Consider the following 18046-nt stretch of genomic DNA (forward strand, 5'->3'; position numbering starts at 1 on the left):
TCTCTCATAAGCTCCAGTCCCACTTAATCCAGGAATGCTTCCTGAACCTTCTTACACCCTTGTTAGAACCTCACATCATCTCGTGTTATAATACATGTACATGTTGTCTTCTGCACCTTTTCCACCCTCCAACCCACCTAAAATATTTTGAAAGCCCCTGGAATTTTTTTAAGGCGTCTCTCCATTGCTCAGCACAGAGATGTGCACATAGTGGGTGCTTAATAAATGTTTGTAGCATTAAATTAGGTGTCAGCAATATAAAAGAACTGATATAGGCATCAGAAAACCAGAGTTTATGTCTTGTCTCTGATCTAGCTGAATGACTTCTGAACCTTTGGTTTCTCATATGTAAAATAAGGTCAATAACTCTTTCACTCTTTCAGTTTATAAACCTTTAAGGAAGGAACATTTCCATCCATATGTTTTTGTTAATATTATCCAAATAAATTTGAATTTTTAAAACCAGCTGTTGAAATACTTCTCTCCCCTGACTTTATAAAAGCTACATTTTTCTAAGGGGAAAATCCTCTTTTAGCATCTGAATCCTCTGAATTTTTAGTTCCTTCTGACTGTGTCAAAATGAGGTTTTTCATCTCCATGGGGAATTTTCTTCACAGATTGGTGTTCATGGTGTGGTCACTGTTTACTTTTTTTTCTTTGCTTTTTGAAGACTACTGAGCTCATTAAGAATGAAAAACAAAAACAGATTTAGCTGGTATAGTGAAAATCAATTCAGGGAGTTCTTGCCATTGGAGAACATTATTTTTTTTTTGTCATTACATATAAAGAAGAGCCATATGATACCAGTTTTGGAAGGGTCCTTAAAAGATGTTTGTTACAATTCCTTATCCCAAAAAGGAATTCTGTTTGCAGTTTATTGTTATTAATATTATTATAAGCAACCATTATTAAAAGTTTCTATTTATTTATAGAACCCTTTTTGCTTTACAAATCCACTACCTCATTTAATACTCGAAGTCACACGCTAAGTAGATTGGACAGGTAATATTGTCTCCACCATTCTTGCAGTCACCCAGGTGTGCAGCCTCAGGAGTGTGCTCCATTTAGCCCTCTCCCTCATTTCCCACACAGGTTGCCAAACCTTGATTCTGCCTCCACAACTTCTCATATGTGTTTCTCTTGCTCTCTTCACATAGCTACTATCCTTGTTCAGACCCTCTACATCTCTCATCTCAACTATTATAAAAGCCTCGGCATTGGGCTTCCTGCTTCCATTTTCCCCCTCTTCAATTCATCCTCCATACAGTTGCCAAAATAATCTTCCTAAAGTATAAATCTGACCTTGTCACTCCAAGCTCGAGTCTTCAGTGACTCCATCAGCTTCTAGGCTAAAATATAAACTCTATTGTGGCATTTGAAGGCCTATGGAATTTGGCACCAGCCATCTTTCACAGAGTAATAGAATTTCAGATTTTGAAAGGGTCTTCAATGACTGCGTAGTCAAATCATCTGAAAAAAATTTCCTGAAGGGATATCCATCAGTCGGGGAATGGCTGAACAAATTGTGGTATATGAATGTAATGGAATACTATTGTGCTATAAGAAATGATGAGCAGGCAGACTTCAGAAAAACCTGGAAAGACTTATGTGAACTGATGCTGAGTGAAGTGAGCAGAACCAGGAGAACATTGTACACAGTAACAGCCACACTGTATGATAACTAACTTTGATAGACTTAGCTCTTCTCAGCAATGCAAGAACCTAAGACAATTCCAAAAGACTCATGATGGAAAAATGCTATCCACATCCAGAGAAAGAACTATGGAGTCTGAATGTAGATTGAAGCATATTATTTGGTTTCTCTCTCTCTTTTTTTTATTCTTCTTTCTCATGGTTTCTCTCATTGGTTCCTTATTTTTCTTTACAACATGACTAATGTGAAAATAGGTTTAATATGAATGTATATGTAAAGCCTGTATCAGACTGCATGCTGTCTTGGGGTGGGGGGAGGGGAGGGATGGGGAGAAAACTTGGAAATCGAAATCTTATGGAAGTGAATGTTGAAAACTAAAAATAAATAAATACATTTATTTTTAAAAATTCCCTCTACAACATAACTGACCAGTGATCACTCTCCTTTTGCTTGAGACCCCCAGGAAGGGAAAACCTACTGCATCCCATAGCAGTCCTTTTCTACTCCACTATTTCTGTTTAGAGCACCATTACTCTTCCGGTGTGTCAGTTTATAATTGACCTCCAGATTGGTGTCCCTGCTTCAAGTTTCTCCCCATTTCAATCCCTCCTTTACACAGCTACCATGAAGTTCAGACCAAGTCACTCCCTTATTTAGTAGTCAGTCAGTTAGTCAATAAACATTAATTAAGCATCTTCTTTGTGCCAGGCACCGTGCTAAGGACTGGGAATACAAAAAGAGACAAAAAGCAGCTCAGAGTCTAATGGGGAAAAAATGAACAAATATATAAAAATAAGCAATGTATAGGATTAGTAGGGAATAATTTTAAAAAGAGAAGGCCTTAGAATTAAAAGGAATTAGAAAAGACTTCCTGTAGAAGGTGGAATTTTAGTTGGGACCTAAAAGAAACCTGGGAGGTTGGTGGTCAGAACAGAGGAGGGGGAGCTTTCTGGAGAGATGGAGTATCTTGTTCACTGGATCAGACAGTAAACCCACTGGTTCCCTGTTGTCTCTAAAATAAAATATAAGCCCCTCTGTTTGTTTTATTCTAAACCTATCTTTCTAGCCTTAGTTTGTGTCTCACTTTGTAGTATAACCAAACTGACTTTCTTTCTCTTCTCACACAACAAGCTTTCCATCTCTTTGCTTTTGCACTGGCTGTCCACAAGTCTAGAAAGCACCCTCTCCCCATATAGGCCTGGGAGAATCCCTTCAAGACTCAGCTTGATCCACCTTCTAATCACTAGACTCAGCTTCATCACCATCTCTGCCTTTGCTGATCCTGCAACTTATTAGTGCTCATCTGCTCTAACTAGCTTGTTTTCAAACTTCTTTATATTTATTTTGTCTTTATCCTGTATGTGCTTGTGCATGTATGCATTTTCTCCTCTCATAGAATATAAACTCCTTGAGAACAAAAAATATATATTTTTTCTTATCCCCAAGCACATAGCAGACGTTTAACAAATGCTTCTTGGTTGATTGATTATTTGGTTCTACTTTTGGATAGCTCCAATTGTTAGAAGTTTTTTTTTTTTAATTAAAACAAGCCTAAATTTCTCTCTCTTTCTGCAAGTCCCTTGCACTGTTCTTCTTCATTCTGCTTTAGGCAAGCCAACAATGGTCACAAGTCTCCAAGTTCTCCCTTCAGGCTAAGCATCCCGATTTTCTTCAACCAGGCCTCCTATGACCCTTCACCTTTCTATTTACCCTGTTCTGGGTGCTCTCCAATATGTTGATGTTCACCTTAAAAATGTGATGTCTAGAACTGAACACAGCATTCCTGTAAGTGTTAGAAAAGATGGGAACAATGGAATGATTATCATCTTATTCCTCACCTCAGTAAAAGATTGCATGGGCTTTTTTGGCTGCCATATTAAACTGTTGACACATTAAGCTTTTATACCTTTAAAATCCCCAGATCTTTTCAGCAAACTGCTATCTAACCACTTCTCCACCATCTTTTAGTTGTGAAATTGATTTTTTGAACTCAAGTGTAAGACAGAAGATAGCATGCATCCCTATTAAATTTCATCTTGATTTCACCCAATATTCTAGCTTGTTGCACTCTTTTTGAATCCTGACTGTCATCCATTGTGGTAACTATCCTTAGCTTTGTGTCATCTGGACACTTGATACCATCTAAAGGAATAGAAGCCATCTATTCCTTTATCCACATCTGTGATAAAAATGTTAAGTAACACAGGGTCAAACCCAATTCCCTAGGGAGTCCTCCCTTCAAAGCGGTTCCTTCCAGGTGTTCATGGTTTCTCTTTGGGTCTGGCCATCCATCCATATCTCCTGGACTTGTTTCATGTCATGACCCCTCTCAAGCACAGTTCTAGCCAAGCTGTTCTTTTTGTTGGTGCTCATGATGACTCCATACCTGGGGTCCTTACCTCTGCCTCCCACCTTTCTTCACAGTTTAGTTCTGGGTCCATATTCTATACAAGGCCCTTCCTGATCCCTCTGGTAGTTAATGTTTTCTGCTCCTGGAAATGCTTTGCATATGCTTTGGATTTATACTTCCCTCTGAGAGCGGTTCTGAGGATAAAATGAGATATTATTTGTAAAGTGTTTTGCAAACCTTTAAGTTCTATATAAATATGAACTATAAAACAGCTTGGTGGCTGTGGATAGTTTTGACCTGGAGACAGGAAGATCTGAGTTCACATTTGACCCTCAAACGCTTACTAACTATGTGACCCTGGTCAAGTAATTTAGCTTCTGTCCTCAGTTTTCCTAACTGTAAAATGGGGATAATAATAACTCTTTCCTCCCAGGATTATTGGAGATATATTGATAAGGTGCTTAGCACAGCACCTGGCATATAGTAGGCACTTAACAGATGGTTGTTTGCCTCCTACCTACCTTATATGTGTGCTTTGAATCCTACCAGTAGTACTTAAGTTCCTTGATGGAAGGATCTTTTCCATTTTGTTTTCTTTGTACCCTCAGTGCCTAACACAATGCCTTACATCTGTAGATCCTTGATAATATTTCTGGAATTAAATTGTTGAGCACTTTTTTTTTTTGTCCATATCTTTGACTTTATTGATTCTAGGCAATCTTCAGTGAGAAAACTACCTCTTCTAGTACAGTTCTGAAAATTATGGTCTTGGAGTGGTGTCCAGGGTGCTGAGGGGATAAGCCTCTTGCCCAGGGCTGAAATGTTCTAGGTGGTCCTTGAACTCTGATCTTCCTGACCTCAGCAATGGTCCCTTCTATCCACTATGACACAGTGACCTTTGTCTATCCATTTTACCTCAGGCACAAAAAGGTTGTGACTTGTTAAAAATCACACAGCTGCTAAATGAAAGAGTTCTGATGAAAACTTAGGTCTTCCAAGTACTAATATTACAGCTAGGATTTGAATTCAGGTCTTTTTACTCTCTCTTATATCAACATTAAGGAACACTAATAGATAGTTATTAAACAGCTTCTGGTGATCTTGCAGTGATGGAAAACTTGCTACCTACCAAAGTGTGGCATCTCATTTTTGGGCAGTTTGAAATATTTATTATATTTAGTGGATATCTCTCTCCTTGCAATTCCTCTTGTTCTCTAGTTCCATCCTCCAGGACCCAGTAGTACAATGGAAGGAACTCTGGATTTGAATTCAGAAGACTTAGGTTTGGGGCCTGCCTTTGCCACTTATTGTTTGCATGACCTTGGGCAAGTCATCTCATATATATTTTTAATGCTGTATCATTTGATTATTAATAATAATTTGTAATATACCCTTTTCTGTAAAAAGCCTGGCTTAGAGAGGAGCCTTTCCCCTTCTAGAGAACATCAGAAGCATTTCAGTTCTGCTCAAGGCATCTTGAGGGACCCCACCCAAATGGAAAACTTGATTTCTGTTTAGGGTATAAAAAGAATCCAGTCTGACTGAGTTCTTGGGAAAGAACTTCTGTCCTTGTTCCCCTTCATTAGAGTTTATGTTAACCTCAGCTCATGAAGGGAAACCAAAGCCAAGAGAACCTGAATGGGGCACCGAGATTGCTAGAGGGAGCTCAAAACTCATGACCAGGCCACATTCTCAGCTGATGCTCCCTGTTCCAACAACGTAGCAGCTGGGAAGAGCTGGGAATTTCTAGCCCACCTTCTCATTAAATGTTTACCAAATCAAGATTGAGTTTCACTTGTCAGGGGGCTTCCCTCTCAGAAGGAACATACCTGATTTAAGGTATTTCAGAGCTGCCCTTGGGGTCTTTGGTTTCCAAGAGAAACCACTGACCATCAGTTTACTGATTATTGTTTAGCCTAGTTAAGAAAATGTTTATTAATACCTTGAAACTTTGTCTCGTCATTTTTACTCATCACACACACACACACACCCCCACCCCCCCCCCCCCACTTCAGTTTCTTCATCTGTAAAATGAGGGAGTTGGATTAGATGAATTTTGTGGTTCATTTCAGCTCTGAATCTATGATTCTATGAATGACTTGGCCATCATTGGGGCTTACTTTTCTTCTTAAACTGACAAAAATCCATTCACAAATCACTGTTTCCTTTGTTTTTACTTCTCGCCCAATCTCTGAATATGTAGGTCATTGTCTTTGTCCTACACTTTGTACATATAGTATGTTGGGCTCCCTTTCCCCATCACTGAATGCAGTGGTCTGAGATAACTAGAAACTAACTTATTTTTCAGAAAGAATGGACTCTGTGTGTGTGTGTGTGTGTGTGTGTGTGTGTGTGTGTGTGTACAATGTGTCTGTGTTTTGACTGTTAGCTATATATAGTTCTGTTGTACATTTCTTCTATTTTGGATTGCACAGCTAAAAATCTTGGATGGCAGAGAATGTGTATATTAACCTGGTCTCCTACAGCATCTGTTCTAGTACTCAATAAATACCTTTAAATAGTATTCAGTACTGTTAATTTAATAGCATCCAACATTTTTGTTAATGACTTTAATGATGCCATAGATGGCATACTTATCAAATTTGTGGATAATATTAAGCTGCAATAAACCAAATTGGGATCCAAAAAGATCTCAATGTCCTGGAAGGCTGTATTGAATATGATGAGAGGAAACCTAACAGCAATAAATGTCCTGCACTTGGGTTTAAAAACAACACCGAAGCATGTGCAACATGGAAGGGGGTGAGGGGGGAGGGAGTAGCTAGAAAATGGTACATGTGGAAACAGCCCAGAAGCGTTAGTGACCTTCCTGGTGCACTGAGGGAGATGATAATCCTGGTGTCCTCACACAGAACTTAAAATAGCAGATGGGAATCACATTTTAGGAAGGTCATAGGATGATGAAGGGACTGGAGACCATGTGAAGGATAAGCTGAAGTCAATGGCAATGTTTAGTCTGAGGAAGGGAAAATTGGGGGTGGGAGGGGAGGTACAAAATGGTGGAGAATATGATACTGTCTTCTTATTTTAAAGGGATTAGCCTTGTTTTACTTCTCAGAGGGTAGAAGCCTAGGAGCGATGGGGTAAAAGTTTCAGAGAAGTACATTTTTCCTACATGTGGTGGAAGGGGAGGAAAGGGAAGAGAAGAAGCATTTTTTAAACACCAATACTATGTACCAGATATTATGTTAAGCGCTTTACAAATATTATCTCATTTCATTCTCACAGAAGCCCTGGGATGTAAGTGCTGTTATTATCTCCATTTTATAGTTGAGGAAACAAGGTTTAAGTGACTTGCCTAGGGTCACAAAATAAATGTCTGATGTCAAATTTGAATTCAGGTCTTTCCGACTCAAGACTCTGTGGTCTCTCTGCTGTGCCACTGGGAAAAAGACATTCTAATAACTAAAGCTATTCAGAGGTAGAGTGGGCTGCATCAGATGATAACGAACTCCCCATTTGTGGCAGAGTAGAAAGTCCTGAATTTGGAATCACAGGGCATGAGTTCAAATTCCAGCTCTGTCACTACTTGTCCTTAGGAAGGTCACAACCACTTTGGGCCTCAGTAACTAATCTATGAAGTTACGAGGAACGGATCTTATGACTCTTAAGTTTCCTTCTAGTTATGAATCTATGCTTCATTGCTTGATCTCTAGCAGCAGGATGTGACCTGTAATTCACTAATAACTATAACATATAGTAATACATTGCAAGAGAGAAGTATAAGCAACATGCTCTGTGAAAAGAAAGGTCATTTGGCTTAGTGGGAGAAGGGCTGTGTTGGGAGCGAGGAGAGATCTGGGTTTGAATTCCATCTCTTATACTATTTGTGGGACCTCATGCACATCTTGCTTCTTCATCCATAAAACAGCGCTACAAAGACCTTCACTGTCTGGCCCAAGAGGTTTTTGTGGGGGAAAAAAAGTGATTAAACATTAAGAAATATGAGATTTTATCACTTATAACTGTCTGTCTTTTGCCCTAAAGGTGTGGGATGCCATTGACACAGGTCGCTGTTTGAACACCTATTCTTCTCACAGAGGCGCTGTTCGTGCTGTGCAGTGGTCCTCCTGTGGAAGACAGATCCTTAGTGGTGGCTTTGATTCTGAGCTACATATGACAGATGTTGAAACAGGTAAAGTTTTATGTATTGTGATTAAACCATTGGATTTCATTCCAGCCCTAGCTGCCCCAGAACTGGGGGCATGACCTGGGCTTTCTGCACTGTGATTCTCTCTGTAATACACTCAGTGTTCTGACTTATAAAAAATTTCTTTGAGATAAATGCCATTCTAGTTTCAGGACTGTCATAAAATCAGCCCCATGATAGGCTTCCCAACCAACCCCAGAGGATAGATATTATAAGCTTAGTCTTTGCCAAGCCTCTGCATTTTATGTTACTACAGGGCCTGATAAAGGGATGGATTTTTAATAAACCTTTGACACTTCATTTGTACTAAAATGGATTTAACTTTATTACAGCATCGTTTGTGGAGAATCCGTTTAGCATTTCTGTAACTTTACATTTTTGAAAGGCAATAAAGAATAATTCTGGCCCATGAGGAAACCTCTCCAAAAGAGTTGAGCTTTAATGCTCCAAATTGAAAAGGCATTCTGGTGAGATGGATTTGTGTCTGGACAAATCCTCGGGGCCATTGGCTGAGAAGGGAGCTGCCCAATTTAGCGATACTGGGATTCTAGCCAAAAGAAATGGAAGAAAGGACAGCTCACAGAGGGTGGGTGAATGGATTAGATTCTTGTAGCCAAGTGGTATAATGCAGGAATCATGTATTTGGATTATAGAATTTAGAGTTGGAAGGGACGTTAGAGGTTATTCATTCTAGCTGCTTCATTTTACAGAAGAAGAAACTGAGGGCTATGCTAGTAAATAGTACAACTGAGATTTGCTCCCAGGTCTTTTGGTTCTAAGTCAAGTACTTTTCCTGTAAAAAGGATGTCAAATTTGAAACAGACCTTAAAGATCTTTTATAGAGCCCTCTGCACTCTTGCACAAGGACTTGAACCCAGTTAACCAAATTCTTGGGGCAATGTACTTTCCTTTAATTTGCATAGATTTTACTTTACCCTAAAGTGTAACTTACAGGAATTGTTGATTATAAAATTTTGAGTGTGTTTGATTCAGGGGAATCATCTTTCCTGTTTTTCCTTCTGACTTCCTATTTCTGTTAGCTGTTATCTCTGTCATTTTCCTCTTCCTTACCTTTCATCTCTAGATGGTTATGGGATTATAGTTCTAGAACTTGGAAAGGACATCAGAAGTCATCTAATCCTACCCCCTTGTTTTATAGATGAGGAAGGTTAAGTTCAATGTTCAGTAAGAGGCAGAGCTAAGATTTTAACCCAAGGCCTCTGACTCTAAATTCATTGTTCTTTCTACTGCCCTGGACTGCCTATTAAGTCTGTTTTACTCTATCTGTCCATCCACTCTTAACCACTTACCCTCTGCTTTACCTACCCTTGTAGCCACCATACTGGGAGTGGACCCCATCAGCAACCTGGGCTATTACTTCATCACAAGTCTTCTGACCTCCTCCTTTCATATTTCTGCCAAAGTCATCTTCATTAGTTGTAATTTTATTCGTCTGATCTTATCTACTGCTTCCTTCAAAATCTTTTAATGACTCCCTGTTGTCTAATAAAATGCATACCTGACATATATGGCCCTCTACCTGTCCAGCTTTATCTTACGTTACTCAGGAAAACCCAAGAAGAATGGCAGCTATGGAAACAAGATAGTCACTTCATAAACATTTATTGAGCACCTACTGTGTTCCAGGAACTGTGCTAGACACTGGGCATATAATAGGAAAAAGTAAGGGAGCTTGCTGCTCATATTGAGAAGGGATCATTTCATTCTTTCTGCTTGTATCCCCAGCCCTAGCACAATGGCTGGCCCATAGAAGGTGCTAATTAAATACTTATTTATTGATTATTTGCCCTCATGGAGGTTACCTTCTATCTAGGGAGCCCACATATGATGCTTAGTCCTCTTTGATTGGATCTAAGAGCATTTGGAAGGGAGTATCATTGATGAAATAGCAAGAAATCACAAGAGAAGTAAAATAAAGGAAATGTATGAGTGATAGAATTTGACAGCCTGAGGGGACCTCAGTGATGGCTAGTCCAAACTGTCACCCATAGGGTAAATGATGAAGCCATTATCCAGCCTCTGCTTACTTCCAAGGAGAGGGAGCCACCACTCCCTAAGGCAGACCATTAAATTTTCAGACAGCTTGGATTATGAGAAAATTTTCCAGATATCAAGTCTAAATTTGCCTCTCATTCCACTCACTTCCCCTGCTTCTGCCCTCTGAGGTCAAAACAGAACAAGCTGAATCCCTCTTCCATGTGTCAGGCCTTCAAATCCTTGAAGAGAGCCCTCATTCTACATGTCCCCCATCCCCAATTCTGTTCTTCAGGCTAAGCCTCTCGTGTTCATATAGGTGATTCTAATGCAACAAGAACTCAAGGCCCTTTATCATTGTGGTTGCCCTTCTCTGGACACACACTAGTTGATCAGTGTTCTTTAGCTTTGGCACCTAGAATAGAACCCAGTACTCCTGGTGAGGTCTGACTTAGGTCATCTGACATCGCCTCCTCATTCCTTGAAGTTCTCTTCATGCTGATCAAGATAGCATTAGCTTTTTTTAGTTGTCATATCATCCTGCTGACCTATATTGAACTCTTTTTTTTTTTTATCAAATGCTTTATTAACTTCTAGTTTACATCATTCATTTCTGAAAGATTTTGAGTTACAAACTTTCTCCCCATTTTTCCTCCTACCCACCACCCCAAAATAGCAATCCCACTGGTTATCCCCTCCTCCAGTCTGCTCTCACCCATATCTTCTCCCATACCCCCTCCAACTTTCCAGTAGGGCATGGTGGATCTCTATGCCCCAGTGCTAGTATATCTTATTTCCCAGATACATGTAAAATAATATTAATATATATAATTATATATTTTTATATATTTTAAACATTTGATTTTAAAGCTTTGAATTCCAGATTCATTCCCTTTCTCCATTGTCACCCACCCTTACTGGGAAGATAAGCAATTCAATATAGGTTGTACATGTGTAGCTATGCAAAACATTTCCATAATGGATATATTGCAGAAGACTGACTGTATTTCCCTCCCTCCTATCCCACCTCCAACTTGTTCTATTCTCTACTTTGATTCTGTCCCTTTTCAAAAGTGGGTGCTTCCAACTTCCCTCCCCCCCAGCCTGCCCTCCCTTCCATCATACCCCTTCTCATCCCTTCCCCTCTACTCTACTCTTGGGTGACATGCCCTATTTAGTGTGTATGTCATTCCCTCCCTAAACCAAATTCAATGAGAATAACATTGATCCAATCCCTTTTGCCTTCCTATTCTTCTGCTCCATTGTAACCATTTTCTCTTGCCTCTTCTGTATGAGATAGTTTATCCCATTCTGTCTCTCCCCATCTCCTCTCATTATATTCCTCTCTCACCTCTTAATTTCACCTTTTAAGTATCATCCCTTCCTATTAAATTGGTCCTGTGCCCTCTATTTATGTATACCTGTAAACATATACACACATTCACATATGTATTCATATGTCCATATAACCTCATATATAGTCATATATATATGTATACACATTTCTATTTCCTTCAACTATTCTCATACTGAGAAAAGTTTCATAAGTTACAATTATTGTTTTTCCATGTAGGGATGTAAATAGTTCAACTTTGGTAAGTTCCTTATGATTTCTTTTCCCTGTTTACCTTCTCATGCTTCTCTTGCTTCTTGTATTTGGATATCAAATTTTCTATTCAACTCTGGTTTTTTCATCAAGAATACTTGAAAGTTCTCTATTCCACTGAATGACCATATTTTCCCTGAAACATGATATTCAGTTTTGCTGGGTAGGTGATTCTTGGTTTTAATCCCAGCTCCTTTGCCCTCTGGAATATCATATTCCAAGTCCTTGGATCCCTCAGTGTAGAAGCTGCCAGATCCTGGGTTATCCTGATTGTGTTTCTACAATATTCAAATTTTTTCTTCCTCGCTGCTTGTAATATTTTCTCCTTGATCTGGAAATTCCGGAATCTGGCTATAATATTTCTAGGAGTTTTCTTTTTGGGATCTTTTTCAGGAGGTGATCGATGGATTCTTTCAACCTCTGGTTCTTAAACATCAGGGCAGTTTTCCTTGAGAATTTCTTGAAGGATGGTTTCTAGGTCCTTCTTTTGATAATGGCTTTCAGGTAGTCCAATAATTTTAAAATGATCTCTCCTGGATCTGTTTTCCAGGTCAGTGGTTTTCCCAATGAGATATTTCACATTGCCTTCTATTTTTTCATTTGTTTGGATCTGTTTAATATTGTCTTGATTTCTCATAAAGTCACTAGCTTCCATTGGCTCCAATCTAATTCTGAAGCAATGATTCTCTTCATTGAGCTTTTGAGATTCTTTTTCCATCTGGCAAATTTGGCTTTTTAAGGCATTCTTCTCCTCATTGCCTTTTTGAGCCTCTTTTGCTGTTTGAGTTAGTCTATTTTTTAAGGTGTTATTTTCTTCAGTCAGGCTGTTGACTCTCATTTCCTAATTTTCTTGCATCGTTCTCCTTTCTCTTCCCAATTTTTCCTCCACTTCTCTTATTTGACTTTCAAAATCCTTCTTAAGGTCCTCTATGGCCTGTAACCAACTCATATTTTTCTTGGAAGATTTTGGTGCAGGAGTCCTGACTTCACTGTCTTCCTCCTATTCCATGCTTTGATCCTTTTTGTCCCCAAAATAGGAGTGTAAAGTTGGGGTGCTCTATGTGCTTTGCTTCCTTTGCCTGCTCACTTTGCCACTCAGTTGCTTGACTTTTGGGCTTTTTGCCACAGTAGGACTCTGCCACCAGACAGGGGAAGTTTGTCCCAATCACTGGGATTTTCTCAGCTGCTGAAGGTATTAGTTGGGTGCCCTCTCTGAAGCCTCCATATGCTCTGGCAAGCTGGTCACTTATCCTATGACCCCCACCCTAGACCACAATCCAATCCAAGCAGGTTAAAGCAAGTGTGATTAACCCTCAGACTGGTCACTTGGTCCCCTTACAGTCTTCAGGCCAGGAGCTGAAGTTGCCACATGGTAGCGGCTTTATGGCTGCAGCACCTCAGTGGCTTCTCCCTCCAGGGGATAAAGGCTGACCATACTCCCAAACTACCAGGTCCCAAAATTCACACTGCACTGACTTCTCACTTTTTCCTTAGCATCTATGGGTTGATAATTCTGGAAACCACCACAGCTGCTGGTGATCCGAAGTCCTTCCAGCCCGCGGCTAGTCAGGCCGCTCTGGGGCTAAGACCTCTGGCTCACGGGGGTCTGGGCTCGGCTCCCAGAGCACTGTGCTGGCCACTTCCTGCTGGCCTGCTGGGCTGTCCTCAGCAGGAGGTTAGCGTCTCTGTGTCATTTTGTGGGTTCTGTAGCTCCAAAGTTTGTTCAGAGTCACCTTTTACATATATTGGTGGAGGTGGGAGCTGGAGCCACGCGAAAGTCCTGTTTCTACTCCGCTATCTTGACTCTGCCTCCCATATTAAACTCTTAATCCTTGAAAACACTTAGATCTTCTTTTAAGACAAGCGAATATCTAACCATGCATCTCCAATGTGTACCTGTGGAGCTGATTTTTTGAACCCAAGTATAAGGCATTTATTCCTATTGAATTTCATCTTAATATATTAAGCCCAGTGCTTTGGCCTGCCAAGATCATTTTGGGTCCTGCTTCTGTCATCTAGTGTGCTAGTTGTCCCTCCTCCTGGCTCAGTGTCTTCTTCAAATTTGATGAGCATGCTGTCTGTGCCTTTATCTAAGACAACAATTTTTTAAAATGAGCCATTCATGATGAGAAAGAGAGATAATGGAAGGACAGGCCATGGGTTCCATTGGCCTCCTCTTGGTTTCAAGAGGAATTGAGAAATTGAGTCAGCTCCCCACTCCCAGCACCTTGGGTAGATCCTCTCTGGCAAACTTAAGAAAGGACATGAATAGTTTGTTCTTAGTGTCTTTTTAGAGAACAGCAATCACAGAGCCAGTCTGAGTATCTGAAGGTACCTTTTGTTTACTTAATTCCAGTTCCTGCAGGCTGCTAAGTAAAGCAATGGATAGATTGTTGAACCTGGAATCAGGAAGACCCGAGTTCAAATTTGTCCTCAGAACCCTGCTAGCTGTGTGACCCTGGACAAGTCACCTGTTTGCCTCAATTTCTTCTGCAGTAAAATGGGGATAAAAATAGCATCTACCTCTCAGAATGGTTGTGAGGATTAAATGAGATAATATTTGTAAAGTCTTGTAAACTTTAACGTGCCAAATAAATACTAGTGATGATGATGATGATATCCATAGTGCCTCACTCATACTTTTCCACCTTTTCATAGGATCAGATCAGAGAATTTCAATTGCACAATTATCTAACCAATACCTTTATTTATAGATGAGGAAACTGATGATTTCCCAAGCATCCTTTAAGCTCCAATCAAATCTGCACTTGGATCCAAAAAAATAGCTGCAGAAGTATAGGCAAAGAAATCTAGAAAGCAGTTCATGTGTTAAAGGTATAAGAGCCTTTAATGGACTCTAAGCTTAAGAAATGGGAGCAGGGTGATGTAGCTGCCAGATAAGCTTCTGCTGTACTCAGGCCACATTTATGAAATGACTGTGTCCCAGGCCATGGGAGTGGTAATTGTCCCCTTGACTCAGTGAGGGAGGAGACTGCATTTTATTAATCTTCATTTATCTTTCAGTGTTGAACAGGGCCGTAGGTGCTTAATAAAGGTTTATTGTTGAATTGATTGAATCAGGAAAGGAGTAGAAAGCAGTGATTTGGAGTCATTTGGGAGTCTCCTTTGCCTGTACTCAGACTATCCTTTTTTGTGATGGCAAATTACCCTGAATTGGACTGCTCCCCCTCATGCTTTCCCTCTTTCATTTCTCCTTCCTGTCCTACAAGGAGAAGTAAGGAAGAGGGTACCCAGAGGGGGTAAAGAGAAAGAGAACATTTCCTTTTTTCCTTCCCCTTTCCTCCTTCCTTGCTTAAGTGCATGGAGTGATTGATGGAGGCTCACAGGGAGATGTAGGACTGACTCCTTAATAGTTTGTAATAGCAGTTCCCATTCCTGTAGGAATTCCCTATTCCCAAACTACACAGTTTACAAAGTGCTATCCCTCACAAAAAGCCCTGTGAGGCAGGCCAAACAAGTGTTGGAACCCCCTTTTTCAGATGAAAAAACTGAAGCTTAGGGAGGTTGTTACACATCTGGCAAGTGATAAGAGAGGAGACAGGAGCCCAGGTCTTTGAACTTCAGTCCCCAGTTCTTTTTGCATCCTTCTAGGTGCCTCAGGGCCATCAGATATGATGGTCTCTAGAAAGCTAAATTCCCATGATCATTTGCAACTGATGCAAGGCAGCGTGGAGTCAGAGGGCCTAGATTTCTGGCTTAGATTTGCCCCTAACTTGCTAGGTGACCTTAGGCAGGTCACAGCCCCTAAGCCTTAAATTCCTCATCTGTTACTTGTAGAGAATAATATTACCTGCTTCACCGGGGCAGAGAATCATGAATTCTTACAGACTAGTGGCTTGTAGTATCTTCTCACTTCCCTCTGTGGAACTTTAATCCAAAGTCTGTTTATATCTGACTTTTGTTGGTGTCTGCTTTTCTCCTTTACTCTGTAGGCTATGCTTCTTCCTCTCTCTGCCTTCCCCTCCCCAACAATGTTTGCTTGCTCCCACCCCCCTCCCACTGCCCCTGGTGTAATAGAAATGCACAAACAATACGATGTAACGGGTTTTGTTTCCTAGCAGTGCCCAGGGGGTTATCCACACAGTGTCTATCGTCATTAGTGGGGATTTGGCAGTGAGGACATTTATTCTGGGGTTCAAAATCAATACCGTTAAAAATCTGTGGATTACAAATGTCAATATAAGAGCCTGAAACAAGCTGTGCTCACCTCATAAAGCCATATTTTATCTGCTTAATTTATAGCACTGAGTGGTTGTTTGACTTAGAGAGCTACCATGAATCAGAACTTAAATAAAAGTCTCTCACAGATTAATTATTTTTAGTGTGCTTGTCTCCTCAGCCTGTAATCTTCCCACTTCAGCATCACCAGTGCTTTCATCCAGGCCTATCTCCATGGAATAGCGGTCTGCTCTAAGGACCTCTAAATGTTTCTTGTTTTCTCAGTCAACTTCTCTGAATTTTTTATTAACTGGCTTGCTAAAGTTGCCAAATATAGATTCTCCATTTCTAATCAGTTACCCTTTTCATTTGCTTTAAATTGCCCCATCCAGCTACTGGCCCCTACCCTTACAGAGGCAAGGGAGGGGCCAGCCACATCCCAAAGCGTCTTCATGGGGTATCACTATTATTTTGCATTTGATGCTGATAAGATTTGGAATTGGTAGAATGTTAGGTCTTTCTTTGAGAGTTGCAGTTTGGGGGTTCCTGGCAAGAAAGTGTTGGTATAGTGGCTATAGTGTCATATATGGTGAAAACCTGGGCTACTTGGTCTCTTTGGATTCTAGCTGAATGCCTGATCTTTACCTCTACAAGCCTCAGTTTATCCAGCTGCTACCTGGAGATAAAAATACTTTCATGACCAAGTTCATATGAGGAAATATCTTTGTAAATTGTAAATAAAAATCAACTCTTCTCTTCCTTCTTTTCTTTTTTCCTTCTTTCTCATCTCTGTTCTTCCTGCTGCTTCTTTTCTTTATGTCCTTCTCTTCTTTCCCCTTTTGTTCTCTACTCATTCCCCTTCTTCCTCATCTTCTTCCTTTTCTTTCTCCTACTATTTCAACTCCCTATTCTCTCCCTTTTCCCCTCCTTTCCTCCCTCCTCCAACTCAATTTGCTATTCCTATTTCTCTTCCTTTTCTCTTTCTTTGATGTTTTCTTCCTCCTCATTTACTTTCTTTTTTTTCCTACTTTCTCCTTTTTTAAAAAAAAAATGAGAATTAATGATTTAAATTTGTTTTCTGTTTGTGTGTTTTATGCTTTAAGTTTTTTTAAATTAACATGTTTTTATATCACTTTTATTTTTCATTAAATTGTGAGCTCTAAGGGCAAGGGCTGTCTGTTGCCTTTCTTTGTAACTCTGGTACTTAGCACAGTGCCTGAGTAGATACTTAATAAACACTTATTGACTGACTGACTAATATATCCTTCCTCCATCCCTAATCCAGAGAGTCATCCCTTGTAACAAAATATAAAAAAAAGAGGAAAAAAGTAGCTGAGCAAAACCAGCCAATATATCCATAGAATCTGGAAGTACTCGAATTATGTCCAGTAATTTATACCCATTGTCCATTGCCTCTGAAGAAAGTACATTTTCCTATCTCTTCTTTGGTCATATAATTAATTATATACCTTTCAGTAGTTTTTTTTTTTTATTTTTCTATTTACATTGGGGTAGGCACTGTATGTATTATTTTCCTGAGTTTTGCTTTCTTTTTTTTTCTTTATCTCTACAAGCCTCAGTTTATCCAGCTACTTACATGGAGATAAAAATACTTTCATGACCAAGTTCATATGAGGAAATATCTTTGTAAATTGTAAATAAAAATCAATTTTTGGAGGGAGGAATGCAGGGCAATTGGAGTCAAGTGACTTGCTCAAGGTCACACGGCTAGTAAGTATTAAGTGTCTGAGGCCGGTTTTGACCTCAGGTCCTCCTGACTCCAGGGCTGGTGCTCTATTCACTCTGCCAACTAACTGCCCTGGTTCTGCTTTCTTTTTTTTTTTTAAATGCTTTATTAACTGCTGATTTACATCATTCGTTTCCGCCAGATTTTGAGTTACAAATTTTCTCCCCGTTTTTCCCCCACCCGTCCCCCCAAAACAGCAGTCCCACAGGATATCCCCAACTCCAATCTGCTCTCTCCCATATTTTCTCCCATACCCGTTTCAACTTTTCCAGTGGATCTCTATGCCTCAGTGCCTGTATATCTTTTTTCTTAATTACATGTAAGATGGTATTAATAATAGTATA

General features: G+C 39.9%; 1 protein-coding gene across 3 annotated transcripts in view; it reads left to right on the forward strand.

The window, feature by feature from the left end:
• LOC138173643 (WD repeat-containing protein 25-like) overlaps nucleotides 1-18046 on the forward strand; it is a 287285-nt gene that overhangs the window by 189671 nt on the left and 79568 nt on the right. For all 3 annotated transcript variants that reach the window (XM_069103694.1, XM_069103692.1, XM_069103693.1), the window contains exon 3: nucleotides 8013-8160. In XM_069103694.1, coding sequence (XP_068959795.1) covers nucleotides 8013-8160 — 148 coding nt within the window. The remainder of the gene's footprint in view (nucleotides 1-8012; nucleotides 8161-18046) is intronic.

Source organism: Petaurus breviceps, unplaced genomic scaffold, assembly GCF_028583685.1.
Source record: "Petaurus breviceps papuanus isolate PSGF00001 unplaced genomic scaffold, PetGlider_PUasm1.0 63, whole genome shotgun sequence".
Lineage (NCBI taxonomy): Eukaryota > Metazoa > Chordata > Mammalia > Diprotodontia > Petauridae > Petaurus > Petaurus breviceps.